General features: G+C 43.3%; 1 protein-coding gene across 2 annotated transcripts in view; it reads right to left on the reverse strand.

Moving 5' to 3' along the window:
• LOC136326527 (probable ATP-dependent RNA helicase DDX52) overlaps nucleotides 1-11,441 on the reverse strand; it is a 198,599-nt gene extending 187,158 nt beyond the window's left edge. For both annotated transcript variants that reach the window (XM_066262617.1, XM_066262618.1), the window contains exon 1: nucleotides 11,371-11,441. In XM_066262617.1, the coding sequence (XP_066118714.1) occupies nucleotides 11,371-11,409 (39 nt within the window). In that variant the 5' untranslated portion in view covers nucleotides 11,410-11,441. The remainder of the gene's footprint in view (nucleotides 1-11,370) is intronic.
• Nucleotides 11,442-16,164: the final 4,723 nt, after the last annotated feature.

A 16,164-nucleotide genomic window follows, 5' to 3' on the forward strand; every position in this document is an offset into this window, starting at 1 on the left:
TGGTTCCTCCGCGGTAAGTTTTTAATTTTGAATTTTTCTTCATGGCAAGGACGAAGCCCCTGCTTGGACTTCATCTAGTTCCGGGGCTCCTAGACTAGTGAGTGCAGGAATATCTTCTTTGGTTACCTGGGCTCGCGTCTTCCGTGGACCGGCCTGTTGCTGCTTGTGTTCTTACGATGGGGACTTTGTCTGGGCTCGGAGTGGATTTGGAGCGGGGCAAGGAGATTTGAGGCCGGATAAGGAGTGGTCCGCCTGGTTCCACTCTAACTGTATTTGTTTAATTCGCACTCATGTTTTTGAGGAGAGCATCTGCATTCCTTTTGCGCAGCCCTGTACATCTTGGCTATTCGAAGTGTGGTCACGTACCTGCGGCACCTGCATCACTTGGGAGCTTGTTAACAATGTAGCTTATCGGGGCCCTGGCCGGTTGGCTCAGCGGTAGAACGTCCGCCTGGCGTGCGGAGGACCCGGGTTCGATTCCTGGCCAGGGCACATAGGAGAAGCGCCCATTTGCTTCTCCACCCCCACCCCTTCCTCGCTGTCTCTCTCTTCCCCTCCCGCAGCCAAGGCTCCATTGGAGCAAAGATGGCCCAGACGCTGGGGATGGCTTCTTGGCCTCTGCCCCAGGCGCTGGAGTGGCTCTGGTCGCGGCAGAGCATCGCCCCCTGGTGGGCAGAGCGTCGTGCCGGGTGGATCCCGGTGGGGCGCATGCTGAAGTCTGTCTGACTGTCTCTCCCCGTTTCCAGCTTCAGAAAAATACAAAAAAAAAAACCAAGCCAACACTGTAGCTTATCGGGCTCCACCCAATCCTATAGAATCGATAGGCATTTTAGATAGGCATTTTAACAAATTCCTTTCCCCCACCAGTGATTCTCATGGAGGGAGTATTACTATGTTCCATGATATAGTCCTACTATCGTCGGACGTTCTGTGGGAGTGTCAATTTTAGAAGTGTGCCCTGTTTACTATTACCTAATTCTGCGCTGGACTCGGGTTTAAGGATTTGCTATTAATAATGTAATGACTACAGACATGACACACTTTTAAGTTTAATCTGAATTATTAACATTTTCTTCCTCACTGAATAATCAACAAAATAATAAGCCAAGCCCTAATTTGTAGTGTTTTGTAATATTTGTGGTGTATATGGCCAATATCAAATTTCCAATGTAGAGTTGGGGGAAAAATGAGCAGTAATACAACATCTATAGCACTTTTCATCATAAAGTAAACAACCTCAAGAGCATAGATAAAATGAAATTAGGAAGTGATGAGTTTTGCATACTGACTCCCTTTTAAAAATAAATTATCCAATTTATTTCAAGAGTGGATATGTTAAGAACTGACTTGCAGACTTCCTGAAAATATAGCAGTTGCCAACTCGAGTACACCACTGGAGAGGAGATAAAGGTATAGAGTCAATCCACCAAATTTAAGCAGAATATCCAGCTTCTTTGTGAAATCTATTATGTTAATTTAGAGATTAGTGAATATAGGGGAAAAGGAAGTGGGAGGCAGGAAGCTAGTCTCTAAGTCAGTTTGATCTCTAACTAAAGACATCTAGGGTAGAGAGGGAACAGAAGTGGGAAGGACTTCAAAGGGGCAGCTGGAAGAAGATAAGGAAGGAGAGTTTTGGATCCATGGAAGTTTTGGATTCTAGGGATTTCACCTGTGAACTCTAGGTTTCCAGTGACATTTCTTCATAGAAGGTCATGGGCATGGATTTGATGAGGCTTATTTGACCCTTTCAGGCAATTATAAGATTGCTGCTGCTTCTGATGCTTTCCCAAGTATGTGCATTCAGAATATTTTTATTGTGTTATTTTTTAAAATCAATTAATCTGTTAGATATCCCTTGAGTTTAATAATAGTCCCTGCTTGGCCTATCTTCATTATTTTAGCAGAAAGAAAAACTGATACAATAAAATTGAAATTGTTGGTGGCAAAATGCCACCTGGTGTTAGACTGGTGGAGTCAGACTGGACCTCGGTTCAACCAACTCGGTACTTGAGTTCTGGCTAAGAAAGAATTCAGAGTCAAGACCCAACTATAAAATAAAATTTATTTGAAAGTCACAGAGGCCCTGGCTGATTGGCTCAGTGGTAGAGCATTGGCGGGGCATGTAGATTTCCCGGGTTCAGTTGATAATTAGGGCACACAAGAGAAATGACCATCTGCTTCTCCACCCCTACCCCTTCTTTTTCTTTCTCTTCCCCTCCTGTAGCCATGGCTCGATTTGTTTGAGAGCATTGCCTGGGCACTGAGGATGGCTCTGAGGAGTGTCTGCCTCAGGTGCTAAAAATAGTTTGGTTGAGAGCATGGCCCTAGATGGACAGGGGTCATCTCCACAGATGGGGGTTGCCAGGTGGATCCCAGTCAGGGCGCATGCAGGAGTCTGTCCTTCTATCTCTCCTCCATTCACTTGGAAAAAAAGAAAAAGAAAGTCACAGAGGTAGAATAAGTAAGCCGTGGAAGAATTGGGCTCAAGAAGCAAGTTACAGAGGCGAAACTAGGGCCTTTGGAGCTTAGGAGAAAGACAAATGCAAGAAAAATGTGCCTGGGTGGAGGGAGTGGGGAACGATGGGGGTGCACTCCAGGAGAAACCTGTCTAAGTGCATTTAAGGGCAGGGATTTTTAGGAGAGGTCCCAGAGAAGGGTCTTAATAGGATATTAGTCAGCTTTCCTAGTGTGTTCTTTCAGGATTGTGGTCTTCACTGGTTGGTTTGCCCTGGGGTCATTAGTCATCATAGCAGCTGATCTTGATGTCAGCCATGCTGTCCTTTGTCACTTGTCTGAAACTGGAGTGAGGCCTAGATCAGTTGAAAAACACAGGCCTAGCCACTGTGGCGCAGTGGATAAAACGGTTCAGGAACCTATTTGGCTGAGAGAGCCATGAATGCCACATATTTTAAAATATAATTCCGTGAGAGCCATACAACGACCCGTTTATGTTACACATTATCCAATAAAAATTTGGTGTTGTCCCGGAGGACAGCTGTGATTGGCTCCAGTCACCCGCAACCATGAACATGAGCGGTAGGAAATGAATGGATTGTAATACATGAGAATGTTTTATATTTTTAACATTATAATTTTTTTTATTAAAGATTTGTCTGCGAGCCAGATGCAGCCATCCAAAGAGCCACATCTGGCTCATGAGCCATAGGTTCCCGACCTCTGGGATAAAATATTGACCTGGAATGCTGAAGTCACAGGTTCAAACCCCTGGGCTTACCCAGTCAAGGTACATACAAGAAGCAGCTACTGTGAGTTGAAACTTCCCACCCCTCCCCCCTTCTCTCTACCTCTCTAAAATCAGTAAATAAAAAGAAAAAAAATTTTTTAAGGAAAATCTCTGGCCTACATGTTGTCTATACCAGTGTTTTTCAACCAGTGTGCTGTGAGACATGGTCAGGTGTGCCGTGTGGAAATTAACCATGGGTCCCCAAACTATGGCCCGTGTGCTGGATACGGCCCACGGAGGCTATTTATCCGGCCTGCCGCCAGCCACCTCCATTCGAACATAAACATTCCCCTCACAATCCCTCCAGCTATCAGCGACAGGAAGAGTGGACAGGGAACGCTCACTGATCAATCACCTTCTAGGATTCATCCCGACCACTAATGATGAACCAATAGTAGGCCGCCTCTCATCTACACCCAGGAAGGTCACCGCTCGGGCTGCCAAGCACTTGTCATTGTGTGGCCACAGCGAGTAGTTGAAGCTGCTACTCCTCCCCATGGTCCCGATTTCTAATCCTGATCAGGACTGGAGGTAAATGTTGCCGCCACTAGATGAAGCCTCAGCCTCAGCTGGTTATGTCTATCCTGATGGTGTATATAGATATTTGACCTTTTTCTTTTTAAAAGAGGCCCCCGCAGAGGGTGATATACAATGCATCACAATGTTATCTATATTGTATATGGCCTCCTGAAGGGTCATCTTCTTAAAGAGCTCAAATCTCTATATACACCATCAAAACAGACAGAACCAAGGCCCCTGCACCCAGCTGACCATGGGATTTGAACCCACAACCTCAGGAAGAACTCTAGTATTTATCAGAATCCTTACCTAGAAAGCAAACTTCTCAATCTGACAGTAGAGATGCTCTGAGGACTTATGATGTTACACAAGTACCCAACATTTTCTAAAATTGATTTTGTCCAGTCTCTATATAGAGAGAGTATTTGCCAAATTGATTTGAACCCACAACCTTGATGAAAGCTCCAGTATTTATTAGCGGGACTGTATATATGAGGGGATACATGGGATTGTATATATGAGGGGTTACATGGGACTGTATATATGAGGGGATACATGGGACTGTATATATGAGGGGTTACATGGGACTGTATATATGAGGTTACATGGGACTGTATATGAGGGGATGTTACATGGGACTGTATATGAAGGGATGTTACATGAGACTATTTATAAGGGGATGTTACATGGGACTATATATGAGGGATGTTACGTGGGACTGTAAATGAGGGGATGTTACGTGGGACTGTATAAAGGGATGCTACGTGGGACTGTATATATGAGGGATGTTACATGGGACTATATATATGAGGGGGTTATCCTTTTTTATTTAACTTTTTTTTAATAAATGTAATTTATTTAAACTTTAAATAAATTCTAACAGAGTGTCATTTTGTGTCATTTTGGTAGGTGGTGTGCCCCAGGATTTTGTAAATGTAAAAAATGTGCCGCGGCTCAAAAAAGGTTGAAAATCACTGGTCTATACTATAGGGAGGTTGTCTGAGGCTATTCTCCATCCACCCGTCATTGCTCTGCTCATTTCTGTCTGCCTACCACAAAATCAACTTTTTTGGTGTGTCTTCCAGGCCTCTAAGAACTAAGGAAAATGCTCTGTTAATTTCAGATCTAGAAATTAGTTCAATAAGATGCTATTAAGAATCTTGACTCCTAGAAGGCTGTTGATATATATATGCACTGTCACCTGTTGCCATTAGGGGTGCCCTCTACAAGTCCGAAGCTCTTAGTATCAAGCCACTTCTCAGTTTACAGCCCACTGTGGACTGGGGGCCAGTGGAAACAGAGCTGAGCAAGCCTAGAGCTGCATACCAAGTGCTGGAAGGTTACTGGGTGAACAAAAGTGGAATGAATGTACTTTAAAGGCCAGTTCCTTATTCAGATATTATTCAGATATAAGTTTGAAGGGAAGGAAGCCCAGCCCTTGAGATCATTTTCAGTTCTGCTTCTTGAATAAGGACATTTTGTTCCTCAAGGAGCAACAACTAAAACCGGGGAGGGCCTCTGGAACTACACATCAAGCTTGCTCTTAATCTTCTTAAGAAAAGAATCTGGAATGAAATATTAATATACTAGATAGTCTTTTTTATCTTTTTTAAGCGAGAGGAGGGGAGATAGTGAGACAGACTCTCGCATGTGCCCTGATAGGGATCCACCCGGCAGCCCTGTTCTGGGTCTGATGCTAGAATCAACCGAGGTATTATCCTCAGTGCCTGAAGCTGACACTTGAACCAATCTAGCCACTGGCTGGGCGGGGGTGAAGGGGGAGAGGGGAAAGAGGAAGAGAAGCAGATGGTCGCTTTTCATGTGTACCCTGTCCAGGGATTGAACCCAGGACGTCCGCACACCCGGCTGATGCTCTCTCCACTAAACCAACCGGCCAGGACCTAAATAGTTTTTTTAAATGCTTTAAAATAATTGTTTTCAAACTGCCTGACCAGGTGGTGGTGCAGTGGATGGAGCGTCGGACTGGGATGCTGAGGACCCATGTTTGAAACCCCAAGGTCGCTGGCTTGAGCATGGGCTCATCCAGCTTGAGTGTGGGGTCTCTGGCTTGAGCAAAGGGGTCACTTGCTCTGTGTAGTGCCCCCACTACCCAATACCCACCCCTGGTCAAGGCACATATGAGAAAGCAATCAATGAACTAAGATGCTGCAATGAAGAATTGATGTTTCTCATCTCTCTCCTTTCTAGCCTGTATGTCTCTCTCTCTCTCTCTCACACACACACACATCCACACATATACACACACACACACACACTTAAGAAGTAAAAAAGAAACCAAGTCTTCAATTTGGGGTAATTTTTATTTCATTGTATATAACCTACTAATCTATTACACCACCTAAGACAGTATGTCTTAGGAGACTTACAGACCTGGACTTAATACTTTAATTGCACTATATTGGGCAAATCATCTAACCTTTCTAAGCCTCAGTTTATACTTACGTAAAAATGAGAATAAAAATCCTCTTAGGAATAATATCTTGCAGGATAGAAAGGATTCACTGAGAAAAATATATGTGAAGATACCTAAAATTCAATAGGCATTCAATAAATAGATAATTTTCTTCTATTAAAACTATGACAGTGAATGCTCAGTAAGTGTTACTGGCAAATAAAGTTAATTCCTTTGGGTAATATACCATAATCCAACTACAGATATTTTCTTTTGTTATAAAGAAAGGGAAATTCACTTAACTTAATAAAGAAAAGCAAGACAAGCAAAACAAAATTAGAGAGGAATGGAATACCAAAACCAAGGTGTCTCTACAGATAGTTTAAGTCTGGGTTTAAACTTTTCTCTACATCAGGGGACTTCTGTGTTGCATGTTGTGACCTATTTCCTAACCAAGGTAGTGGATACAGGTGTGTTCACTTTGTTTGTAGTGACAGAAAGAGAGACAAACAGACAAAGATAGACAGAAAGGGAGAGAGATGAGAAGCATCAATACTTCCTTGTGGCACCTTAGTTGTTCATTGATCGCTTTCTCATATGTGCCTTGATGGGGGGGGAGGTTCAGTCGAGCGAGTGACCCCTTGCTCAAGCCAGCAACCTTGGGCTTCAAGCCAGCAACCTTTGAGCTCAAGCCAGTGACCATGAGGTCATGTCTATGATCCCACACTCAAGCCAGCAGCCCCGCACTCAAGCTGGTGAGCCCATGCTCAAACCAATAACCTTGGGATTTCAAACCTGGGTCCTTTGTGCCGTCCCAGGCAGTAACCTCGGGGTTTTGAACCTGGGTCTTCAGCATCCCAGGCTGACACTCCACCCACTGTGCCACTGCCTGGTTAGGCTGTTTTTGCAATTTTATAAAGAGAGTACAAATTGTACTGTTTCATGGACGTTTTATTTGGAACCTGAGTTTCTAGTTCCATCAGCAGAACTGCTCCTCAGCCCTTCTAATGGACAGAGGCTCTTGTGTTCTTAGACTGTCCCACTCCAAGCCTGCTCTGAAGCTCAAGGTATTCTATCCACCAAACACTCAGGTGCTTTTAAGGATTTTTCTACATTGTAGGTTTATTTGCACCCATTTAATCAGTTCCAGAATGTGCCTTTGTGCCCCAATAGCTTGAATATGGGTCTCTGTCAGTGATCTCTGTCAATGATCTGGAGCACATCATAAATAACACTTTGCTACTTGTATAAAGACAGTGTGACTTATTTTTCAAAACAATTTTTTGATCACATGTATTATATTAGTCCCTTCTACCTAAAAGTGGGCAGGACAGGCATTTCCATCTCCTTTTACAGATGTGTAAAAACAAGATCTGAAAGTGTTAAGTGCTGTCACCTAGAGACCAGGTCTCCTGCTTCCAATTTGGGGTTCTCTGAAGCCCGTGTTACTCCTTTTGGGACTCTGACTTTTCTGACCCTCATCACCACCAGCAGTACTTCTAATTCTTCCAGAAAAGAAACCCAGCTGCACACATGTACACTGGACCTTTATGTGGTCAGAAGTTTTGGATGGTTCCCCAAATAAAACTGAAAATATAAGACATGACATGAAATAAAAGCAAAGTAGGTTTCTGACAAAAGTTGCTCTTTCCTTCTGCATTTTAGGACTCCTTATCCCATAGACTTACTGAGCGTTGCACATTGGCACACAACCTGGCAAATGTCTTAGCCTACATCCTAGATGCCAGCCTAAATTTTTCTTCCTTTTCCCAAGTGATAGGAGGGGAGATACAGAGATAGGCTCCCTCATACACTCTGACTGCACAGGGATCTGCACAGCAACCTCTGTCTGAGGTCGATGCTCTCTGCCCATCTAAGGCCATGCTCACAAACAAGCTATTTTTATAGCCTAAGGGGAGGCTCAACAGAGCTATCCTTAGCACCCAGGCTGTTACTTTGGAACTGATGGAGCCATGGCTGTGTGAGGAGAAAAGAGAGAGAGGGGGAAGGGGTTGGGGAGGGATGGAGAATAAGATGGTCGCTTCTCCTATGTGCACTGACCAGGAATTGAACCTGGGACATCCACATGCTGGGCAGATGCTCTACCACTGAGCCAACTGGCCAGGGCCAATGCCTGCCTAAATTTAGCCAAAGAGCTAGGGTGGCCATAGTAGTTTTTCCTGTATAGAGCCTTCTGTTGTGGGGGCTAGGATATGTGGCAGCAGGGACCAAGCTGAGGAGTGGGTGGTAGGTGGAGAAGGGCATGTCCAGATGAGGACATGTTGGTGCTGGGTGTTCATCATGGTCACCTGTGATGGTAGCAAGAACATGAGCACACTGATGCAATGTAGAGAGGAAGCTTCTCCCATATCCACTTTTCTAATATTATACACCCCTGCCACTACCACCCCAATGGAGTTTCTCAGTACTGCCTGTGACATCCGTTTCAACTGGGAAAAGAATGTGAATAACTAAAATCCAAAAATAGTCCACAATCTCATTTATTTCCATTATTCTTTTTTAATTTTTAGATTTTATTTAGAGGTTGATTTATTTTTATATTGATTTGAGAGAGAGAGAGAAGGTGGGGAGCAGGAAGCATCAACCCGTAGTAGTTGCTTATTGTAAGTGCCTTGCCCGGGCAAGCCCAGGGTTTCAAATCGGCGACCTCAGCGTTCCAGGTCAATGCTTTGTCCACTGCGCCACCACAGGCCAGGCTCCATTATTTCAATTGTTCTTTCCCACTAAACCAGCGGTTCTAAACCTGTGGGTCGCGGGGGTCGAACGACCAAAACACAGGGGTCGCCTAAAGCCATGCACTAAACTATGTACCAAAACAAAATTACAAAACCAACTTTCTGTCCTGATAGTTGTTCTGCTCAATCCCCAGGGAAAGTTTTAATAAGTAACAAAATGGCTGAAAGAAATAAAAAGTGATGATAACCTGAGTGACAGAGTAATTAACAGGTGCCACTCTTCAGTAAGTTACTGTGAATTTTAAAGCTTTGAGCTTAAGTTATAACAGAAATAATCTTAAAAGAAAACTAAAAGCAGATTTACTCTGAGTCAATAACATCATTTGTTGTGGACCGTAAATGGCAAAAAGCCATTGTAGATTCGAGGCTTAGCAAAAGGCTGAGTTCTCTCCCCTCCACCTCCATACTGGCTATGATGCTGAGTATTTTAACCCACTTCACTTGCTTTCTTAAGTTGCTGGAAGCAATTTACATGCCCTTTCTCTTACTCTTTGTTCAGATGTTGGTTGATTTCACTTATGTATGGTAGAGGGATTCCTGTTTATGCCTTGGAAGAGTTCCTGTTTTAGCCTCAGATGTGTAACTTTGTAACAAGGACTTACTTGATTTGCATATGTCTATATAATAAAGCAAACTGGGGCTATGGGGCACTCGGATATTGGCTTTAGCATTTGAAGAGTCCTCCTGGTCCCCTTTTCTTAATAAGTGTGTTTCCTTAATTCCACACCATTCTTAGGAGCCGCGCTGGTCTGCAGCAATCATTCAAATGTATTCTCATTTCAGTTCCCAAAGAAAATAAGAACCAGTATGGTATCCTATGACCACCCGAATTGAAGGCCATCTTGGTTATGTAGGGGAAAAAATCATCTCTCATCACTATAAAAAGTAATATTAGCCTGACCAGGCAGTGGCACAGTGGATAGAGTGTCGGACTGGGATGTGGAGGACCTAGGTTCGAGACCCCGAGGTCGCCAGCTTGAGCATGGGCTCATCTGGTTTGAGCAAAGCTCTCCAGCTGGAGCCCAAGGTCGCTGGCTCAAGCAAGGGGTCACTTGGTCTGCTGTAGCCTCCCGGTCAAGGCACATATGAGAAATCAATCAAAGAACAACTAAGGAGCCACAACGAGGAATTAATGTTTCTCATCTCTCTCCCTTCCTGTCTGTCTGTCTCTATCTGTCCCTCTCTCTGACTCTCTCTGTCTCTGCCACAAAAAAGAAAAAAAAATTAGAAAAACTTAATTTCCAAAATTCTAGGTTCACTCCTCTATCAACAAATCATGATACATTCATACAACAGACTACTAAGTAACAACACGAATGAATCTCAAAAACAGTATGCAGAGTAAAAGAAAGAAATGAAAGAATAAATAATGAATAATTCAACTTACATGACATTGTAGAGAGACAAATCTAATATATGGCAACTGAAATCAGAAGAGTGGTTACCTCTGGGCAGGGGTGGGATGAGGGAAGAATGGAAAGGGCACAAGAATTTTCTGGGTAACAGAAGTGTTACACATCTTCACTGGGGAGATGAGTACATAGGATATGCATCACTGCAACGCACTAAACTGTGCCCTTAAAATCCATGTATTTTATTAAATGTAAAGTATACTGCAATAATAAAAAGTATTAGGGAAAAAAGGTTAGGACAAAAATTCTGTATTTCTAAAATAGCTCCTGGGAATTATAAACTAAATCATGGATGAATAAACAGAACATCGTCCCTATGCTCAGAGTGTTTATACTCTAGTAAAAGGAAAAGATAATATAATTAATGCAAATACACAATAGTGTGAAGTGTAAAACAAATGTAAGAAAAAGAACACAGTACCATGGAGACTAGGGTGGTAGTGGAGTATTGGTAAAGGAAAACGATCACATCTAGCTGTAGTGATCAGGACAAGTTTTATGAAGGCACACACCTTAAAAGCAAGGTAAGGAGGCCCTGGCAGGTTGGCTCAGTGGTAGAACGTCATCCCTCGTGTGGAAGTCTTGGGTTCGATTTCCGGCCAGGGCACACAGGAGAAGCACCCATCCGCTTCTCTGCCCCTCCCCGTCTCCTTCTTCTCTGTCTCTCTCTTCCCCTCCCACAGCCAAGGCTCCATTGAAGTAAAGTTGGCCGGGGCACTGAGGATGGCTTCGTGGCCTCTGCCTCAAACACTAGGATGGCGTCAGTTGCAGCAGAGCAACACCCCAGACAGGCCGAGCATCACCTCCTGGTGGGCATGTTGGGTGGATCCCAGTCGGGCGCATGCAGGAGTCTGTCTGACTGCCTCCCCACTTCTAACTTTGGAAAAATACAAAAAAAAAAAAAAAGGCAAGGTAAGGAACTCAACAGAGGAAGGGATAAGGTAGAAAGGAAGATTTCAAAGACAGAAAAGAGAGTAAGCAAACACAAGAAAGAATGTTAGAGGCATTCTAAACCTTCATACTCACATGCAGCATAACTGGAATGGCTTGCATTTGGATAGGCATTGGTATCTGGAAGCCTCCACCCAGAATGTTCTGAAACAATCAACTGATTTTCTATTCCTGTTCAAGTTGCTGAAACGTAGCAATTGGGTCAGGAAGATCAGTTCCCTGGATGTGAATTTTGTGTTTGTTCCACAAGAAGTTTATCTGAAAAGTGAAAGAAAGGAGTTGCCATGAATATAGTAAAAAATATTGTCATATTATAAAGCAACAGTTGAGGATAAGTTTTAGTAGTATATGGAACTTTCTGATTAAATTCGAAACCCTAAACATACAAATATTAGATACATCTCATGTCACTTCATAGACAGGAGACCTTCATAACAATGAGACCTCTCTATCCATGTTTTCTTCATATTAATGTATCAATGTTATGAATGTGTTATTCATATTAATGTCCTACTGTCAGTCATAATCTATAATCTTATATAAACTTTTAGAAAGTAGGCTCTGATTCCATCTGTTTTTATTATATGGCACTTATTGTACAAGGGCCAGTGCTTTCTGATGATTTACCCTAAACTCTACTTCTTAAGATGGAGTGCCAAAAGTGGTGTTGATTTGGTCTGATTTCCCATTCTCTGACCCAGAGACAGCCAAGTTCTGGATCCTGGGTCACTGAAGTAAGTCGAACAATGCTCTCCATCTACAACATAGCACATGTGCAGCGGACATGACAATGGCTTGTTGTTCCTTCTGTGTTCTAGTTCCCCATAGTTCCAAGCTATAAAATAGGTTTCTTAAAAATTCTAACTCTCAAATCCCTCTCAGAGGAAATCCTTCTAAACCAGTGAGCCTGACCTGAACAGGTCAAGAATTATATAATATACAGTATATACTATAATAATATTTATAGCTATTAAATTTATCAAGAATTATATATATTATTGATCTGTTTAAATTTCAAAATTTTAAACTTAAGAATTTTCAGCCACAACAGAATTTAAATTTTCATTAACCCTTTGAGTAGTACAAACGTTCATGTACGTCCTCGTGCCTCCTGACCGTCCAGAGTACGATTGTACATATACTTCTTTATAAACTTTGAGCTGGAGAATATAAAAAAGGGTGAATGAATCTCAAGACATAGTACAATCATGTGAGCTCAAAGATGGCGTGACAAAAGAGAGGTCAACATGCTAACTACAGTTCATGATGACTTGATGATTGAAACTGGAAAAAGTGATTACACTACTGGGCAAAGCATTACCAAGCCACTAAATGTGGTTAGGTATAATGAGAATATGGGTTTGACTGACAAGGCTGATATGCAAATAAGGTTCACAGGAAATGTAAGAAAAATCATGAAATGGTATATAAAACTTTGTTTCATGAAATTGACATAGCTGCTTTGAACTCATACACTGTGAATCAGATGAAGACTGGAAGAAGACCACAGCTATCTGACTTCAGACTGAAACTCATTGATCAGCTTTTGAAGGAGTTTGTAAAAGAGGAAATCACCCAGAGGAAGCTGACCATTGTCAGTAGGAGACAGCCTTCATCTTTCAGGGTGTCACTTCCCAAAGCCAGTTCCTACAACAGCCTCAAAGGATAAGCCAGGATGAAAATGCTTCGTATGTCAGCACACTACAAGAAGGGACGCAAACAGAGGGACACAGGGTGGTGTGCACTGAACGTAACAAGCCACTTTGCTGCATCTATGTTTTGAGGAATAACAGTTTGAAAAAATTTTAAACATAAAGAATAAATAAACACCTGTAAATTGTCCTAAGAATATCATTATATACAAGTACATATTTGAGATTCTGCTAATAACAATACTTCTTTATTTACAGATGGGAGGTATGCAAGAATTGCATGAGATAACAAATTTTTTATTTTAAAAATGTGTAAGGCAACATTTTAAAAAGGCAAATGTATGTTCTGGTTTCCATAAATTGGTTATCAAACAAACATGACTTTAAGTTAATAAAACTGTAACTGGAAGTAATTTCATTTTTTGAAAAATAAACTCACTCCTGGGGGGTCAGCAAGCATGAAAAAAACTCACTACTCAAAGGGTTAAAGTAGAATTCAAACTAATTAATCTTCTATCTTAACAAAACCATACTCCCTTTTAACAACAGAATAACCCAAGGACAGTGAAAAAGTCACTAGGTCAGAAATTGGGGCTAAGATATTTTTCTAACCTTTTCTTTTCTGATATGCTTCAACTTTCCTGTAGTTTATTTTCTCTTTTAACTTTATCTTCAATCTTTGCTTCCACAGATGATATAATGCACTGTATAATAGAACCTTCTTCTTCCAAAGTAATTTCTAAAATATATTTTTAAAGCGGAAAGATTTTAAGTGCAACATTCGACAGTGTAGCAAACAGGCTACATCTTCACACTAAACAAAGGAAAAGTACTGGCTGTTGCAACTAGATAAAAGTAACAGAAAGTACAAAAATTTCAAAAGGAGAGGCAGGTTCTACATTGGTGATATCAGAGCTCGAGCTCATTCTCTTCCTTTTGTTAGTTATTTCAGCCATGTAATATGTAGAAGACTGTATACTTGAGAATGAGATTAATTTTAAAACTACTTAACAAAAAGATGTTTCAATGAGGCAGCCTGCTTTTCTATATCCAAACAACCAGCTAGAACATAAATATGAAAAAAGAAAAGATGACCTTGTTGTTTGGCTCAGTGGATAGAGCATCAGCCCAGGGCACAGATGCCCAGGGTTTTATCCCCAGAGAGGGCACATATGAGAAGCAACCATCTGCTTCTTTTCCCTTCCCTCTCCCCCTTCTTGCTCTCTCACAGCCAGGGGCTCGATTGGTTCAGTGTTGGCCCTGGGCGCTGAGGACAGCTCAGTTGATTCAAGCATACGCCCCAGATGGGGTTTGCTGGGTGGATCCTGCAGAGCTGAAAAGGGTTGAACCATTCCATTTAATAAAGTCTCACAACAGTGGACAAGCACACAGGCAGGGGAAAACCTCTTCTCCGGCGCACAAACAGTAAGAATGGCCCCTCACAGTGGCAGGCAGGCAACCTGCCATCTGCATTCCCCAGTCTCAAGCAGAAGCACCCGTAGCCTTATACAGGCCGTATACACGTGGCATAGCCACACACTCACATACCAATCAGGCAAAGTGCTGGCAGCTGGTAACCTCACAAGCAAGCTTAACACAGCTGCCCCACAAAGATGAATAAACAAAAGTAATACGGGCAATTACAAGTAAAAGACTAATGAAGGGGAGACCAATAGTAAGAAGGGGAAAGAAAATTAGGGATAGTAATCACATCAGTCAAGCTGAGCTGGGGAAGATGTGGGAAGCTCAGGAAGACCTCAGGAAAAGGCTGCCTTGTGTGGCAGGATGCAGAGAACAAATGAGGACAGGGGAGTCTTACAAGGTGGTGAAGGTGTCATTGCCGGTGCTGGGCTGCAGCACAGGAACGCTGCAGAGCCTCTGCTTTGGGCCGAGAGCCACACAGGACAGCGTCTCATTCCTGCAGGTGCAGAGCTTACACACGCTCATGGTGGCTTTCTCTTCAGTTGTAGGAGGAACTAGCTCAGATGGTTCTGATTGCAGAGTTATGGCACCTTCCATGTTTCCAGGCAAGGTTGGCCACCGACCCCGAACAGACTTTGGATGTGAAAGTGTCGCCTTAGGGTGCTCTGGAGGAGTTAGTGGTTGGAGAATGGTGCAGAGCTTTCCAAGGAAGCCACAGGGCCTCCACCTCAGGAAATCAGAAGTGCTGGCCCAGTTCTGGCAATCTGAACTCCTCCTCCAAGCTGAAATCTCAGAGACATTCTTCCTCCCCTTGGCCATACTGCTCCAGGTAGCTGGCCTACAAATTGAACACCAGCTAGGGCAACTATGAGTTGATGCTTCCTGCTGCTCCTCTGGCCTTTCTCTCTCGATCCTTTCTCTAAAGTCAGTAAAATCTTAAAAAAATAAAATAAAAATAATAAAAAAAAAGGACTGATGGTGGCTATGTGCATGTCATTCTTCCAACTGCCCCTTTGCAGCCTTTGCATTGTCTTTAAGCAGGTTGTACTGCATCCACCTCAGCACCTTCCAAGAAAATCATAGCCTACCCAGAAATGCCTTTTTAAATCTGGATTCTAGCCCATTCTCCCAGAGTACCCCAAATCAATGGCTCCTGCACCGTTTCTCAGCTCCACCACTACTTTCTCCACCTCAGCACTGACCCTTTGCCCCACCCATTACCTACTTCCTAGCTTTTCTTTCTTTTTTTAAAAATGTTTATTTATTGATTTTAGCAAGAGAGGAAGGGAAAGAGAGAGAGAGACAGGAACATCGATCTGCTCCTGTATGTGCCCTGACCAGGGATTGAACTGGCAGCCTCTGAACTTCAGGACGATGCTCCAACCAACTGAACCATCCAGCCAGGGTCCTAGCCTTTTCTTTACTTCAAAAATAGTTGGGCCCTGGCCGGTTGGCTCAGCGGTAGAGCGTCGGCCTGGCGTGCAGGGGACCCGGGTTCGATTCCCGGCCAGGGCACATAGGAGAAGCGCCCATTTGCTTCTCCACCCCCAGCCCCTCCTTCCTCTCTGTCTCTCTCTTCCCCTCCCGCAGCCAAGGCTCCATTGGAGCAAAGATGGCCCGGGCGCTGGGGATGGCTCCTTGGCCTCTGCCCCAGGCACTAGAGTGGCTCTGGTCGCAACAGAGCGACGCCCTGGAGGGGCAGAGCATCGCCCCCTGGTGGGCAGAGCGTCGCCCCTGGTGGGCGTGCTGGGTGGATCCCGGTTGGGCGCATGCGGGAGTCTGTCTGTCTCTCCCC

The sequence above is a fragment of the Saccopteryx bilineata genome, chromosome 2 (genome assembly GCF_036850765.1).
Source record: "Saccopteryx bilineata isolate mSacBil1 chromosome 2, mSacBil1_pri_phased_curated, whole genome shotgun sequence".
Taxonomy (NCBI): Eukaryota; Metazoa; Chordata; class Mammalia; order Chiroptera; family Emballonuridae; genus Saccopteryx; species Saccopteryx bilineata.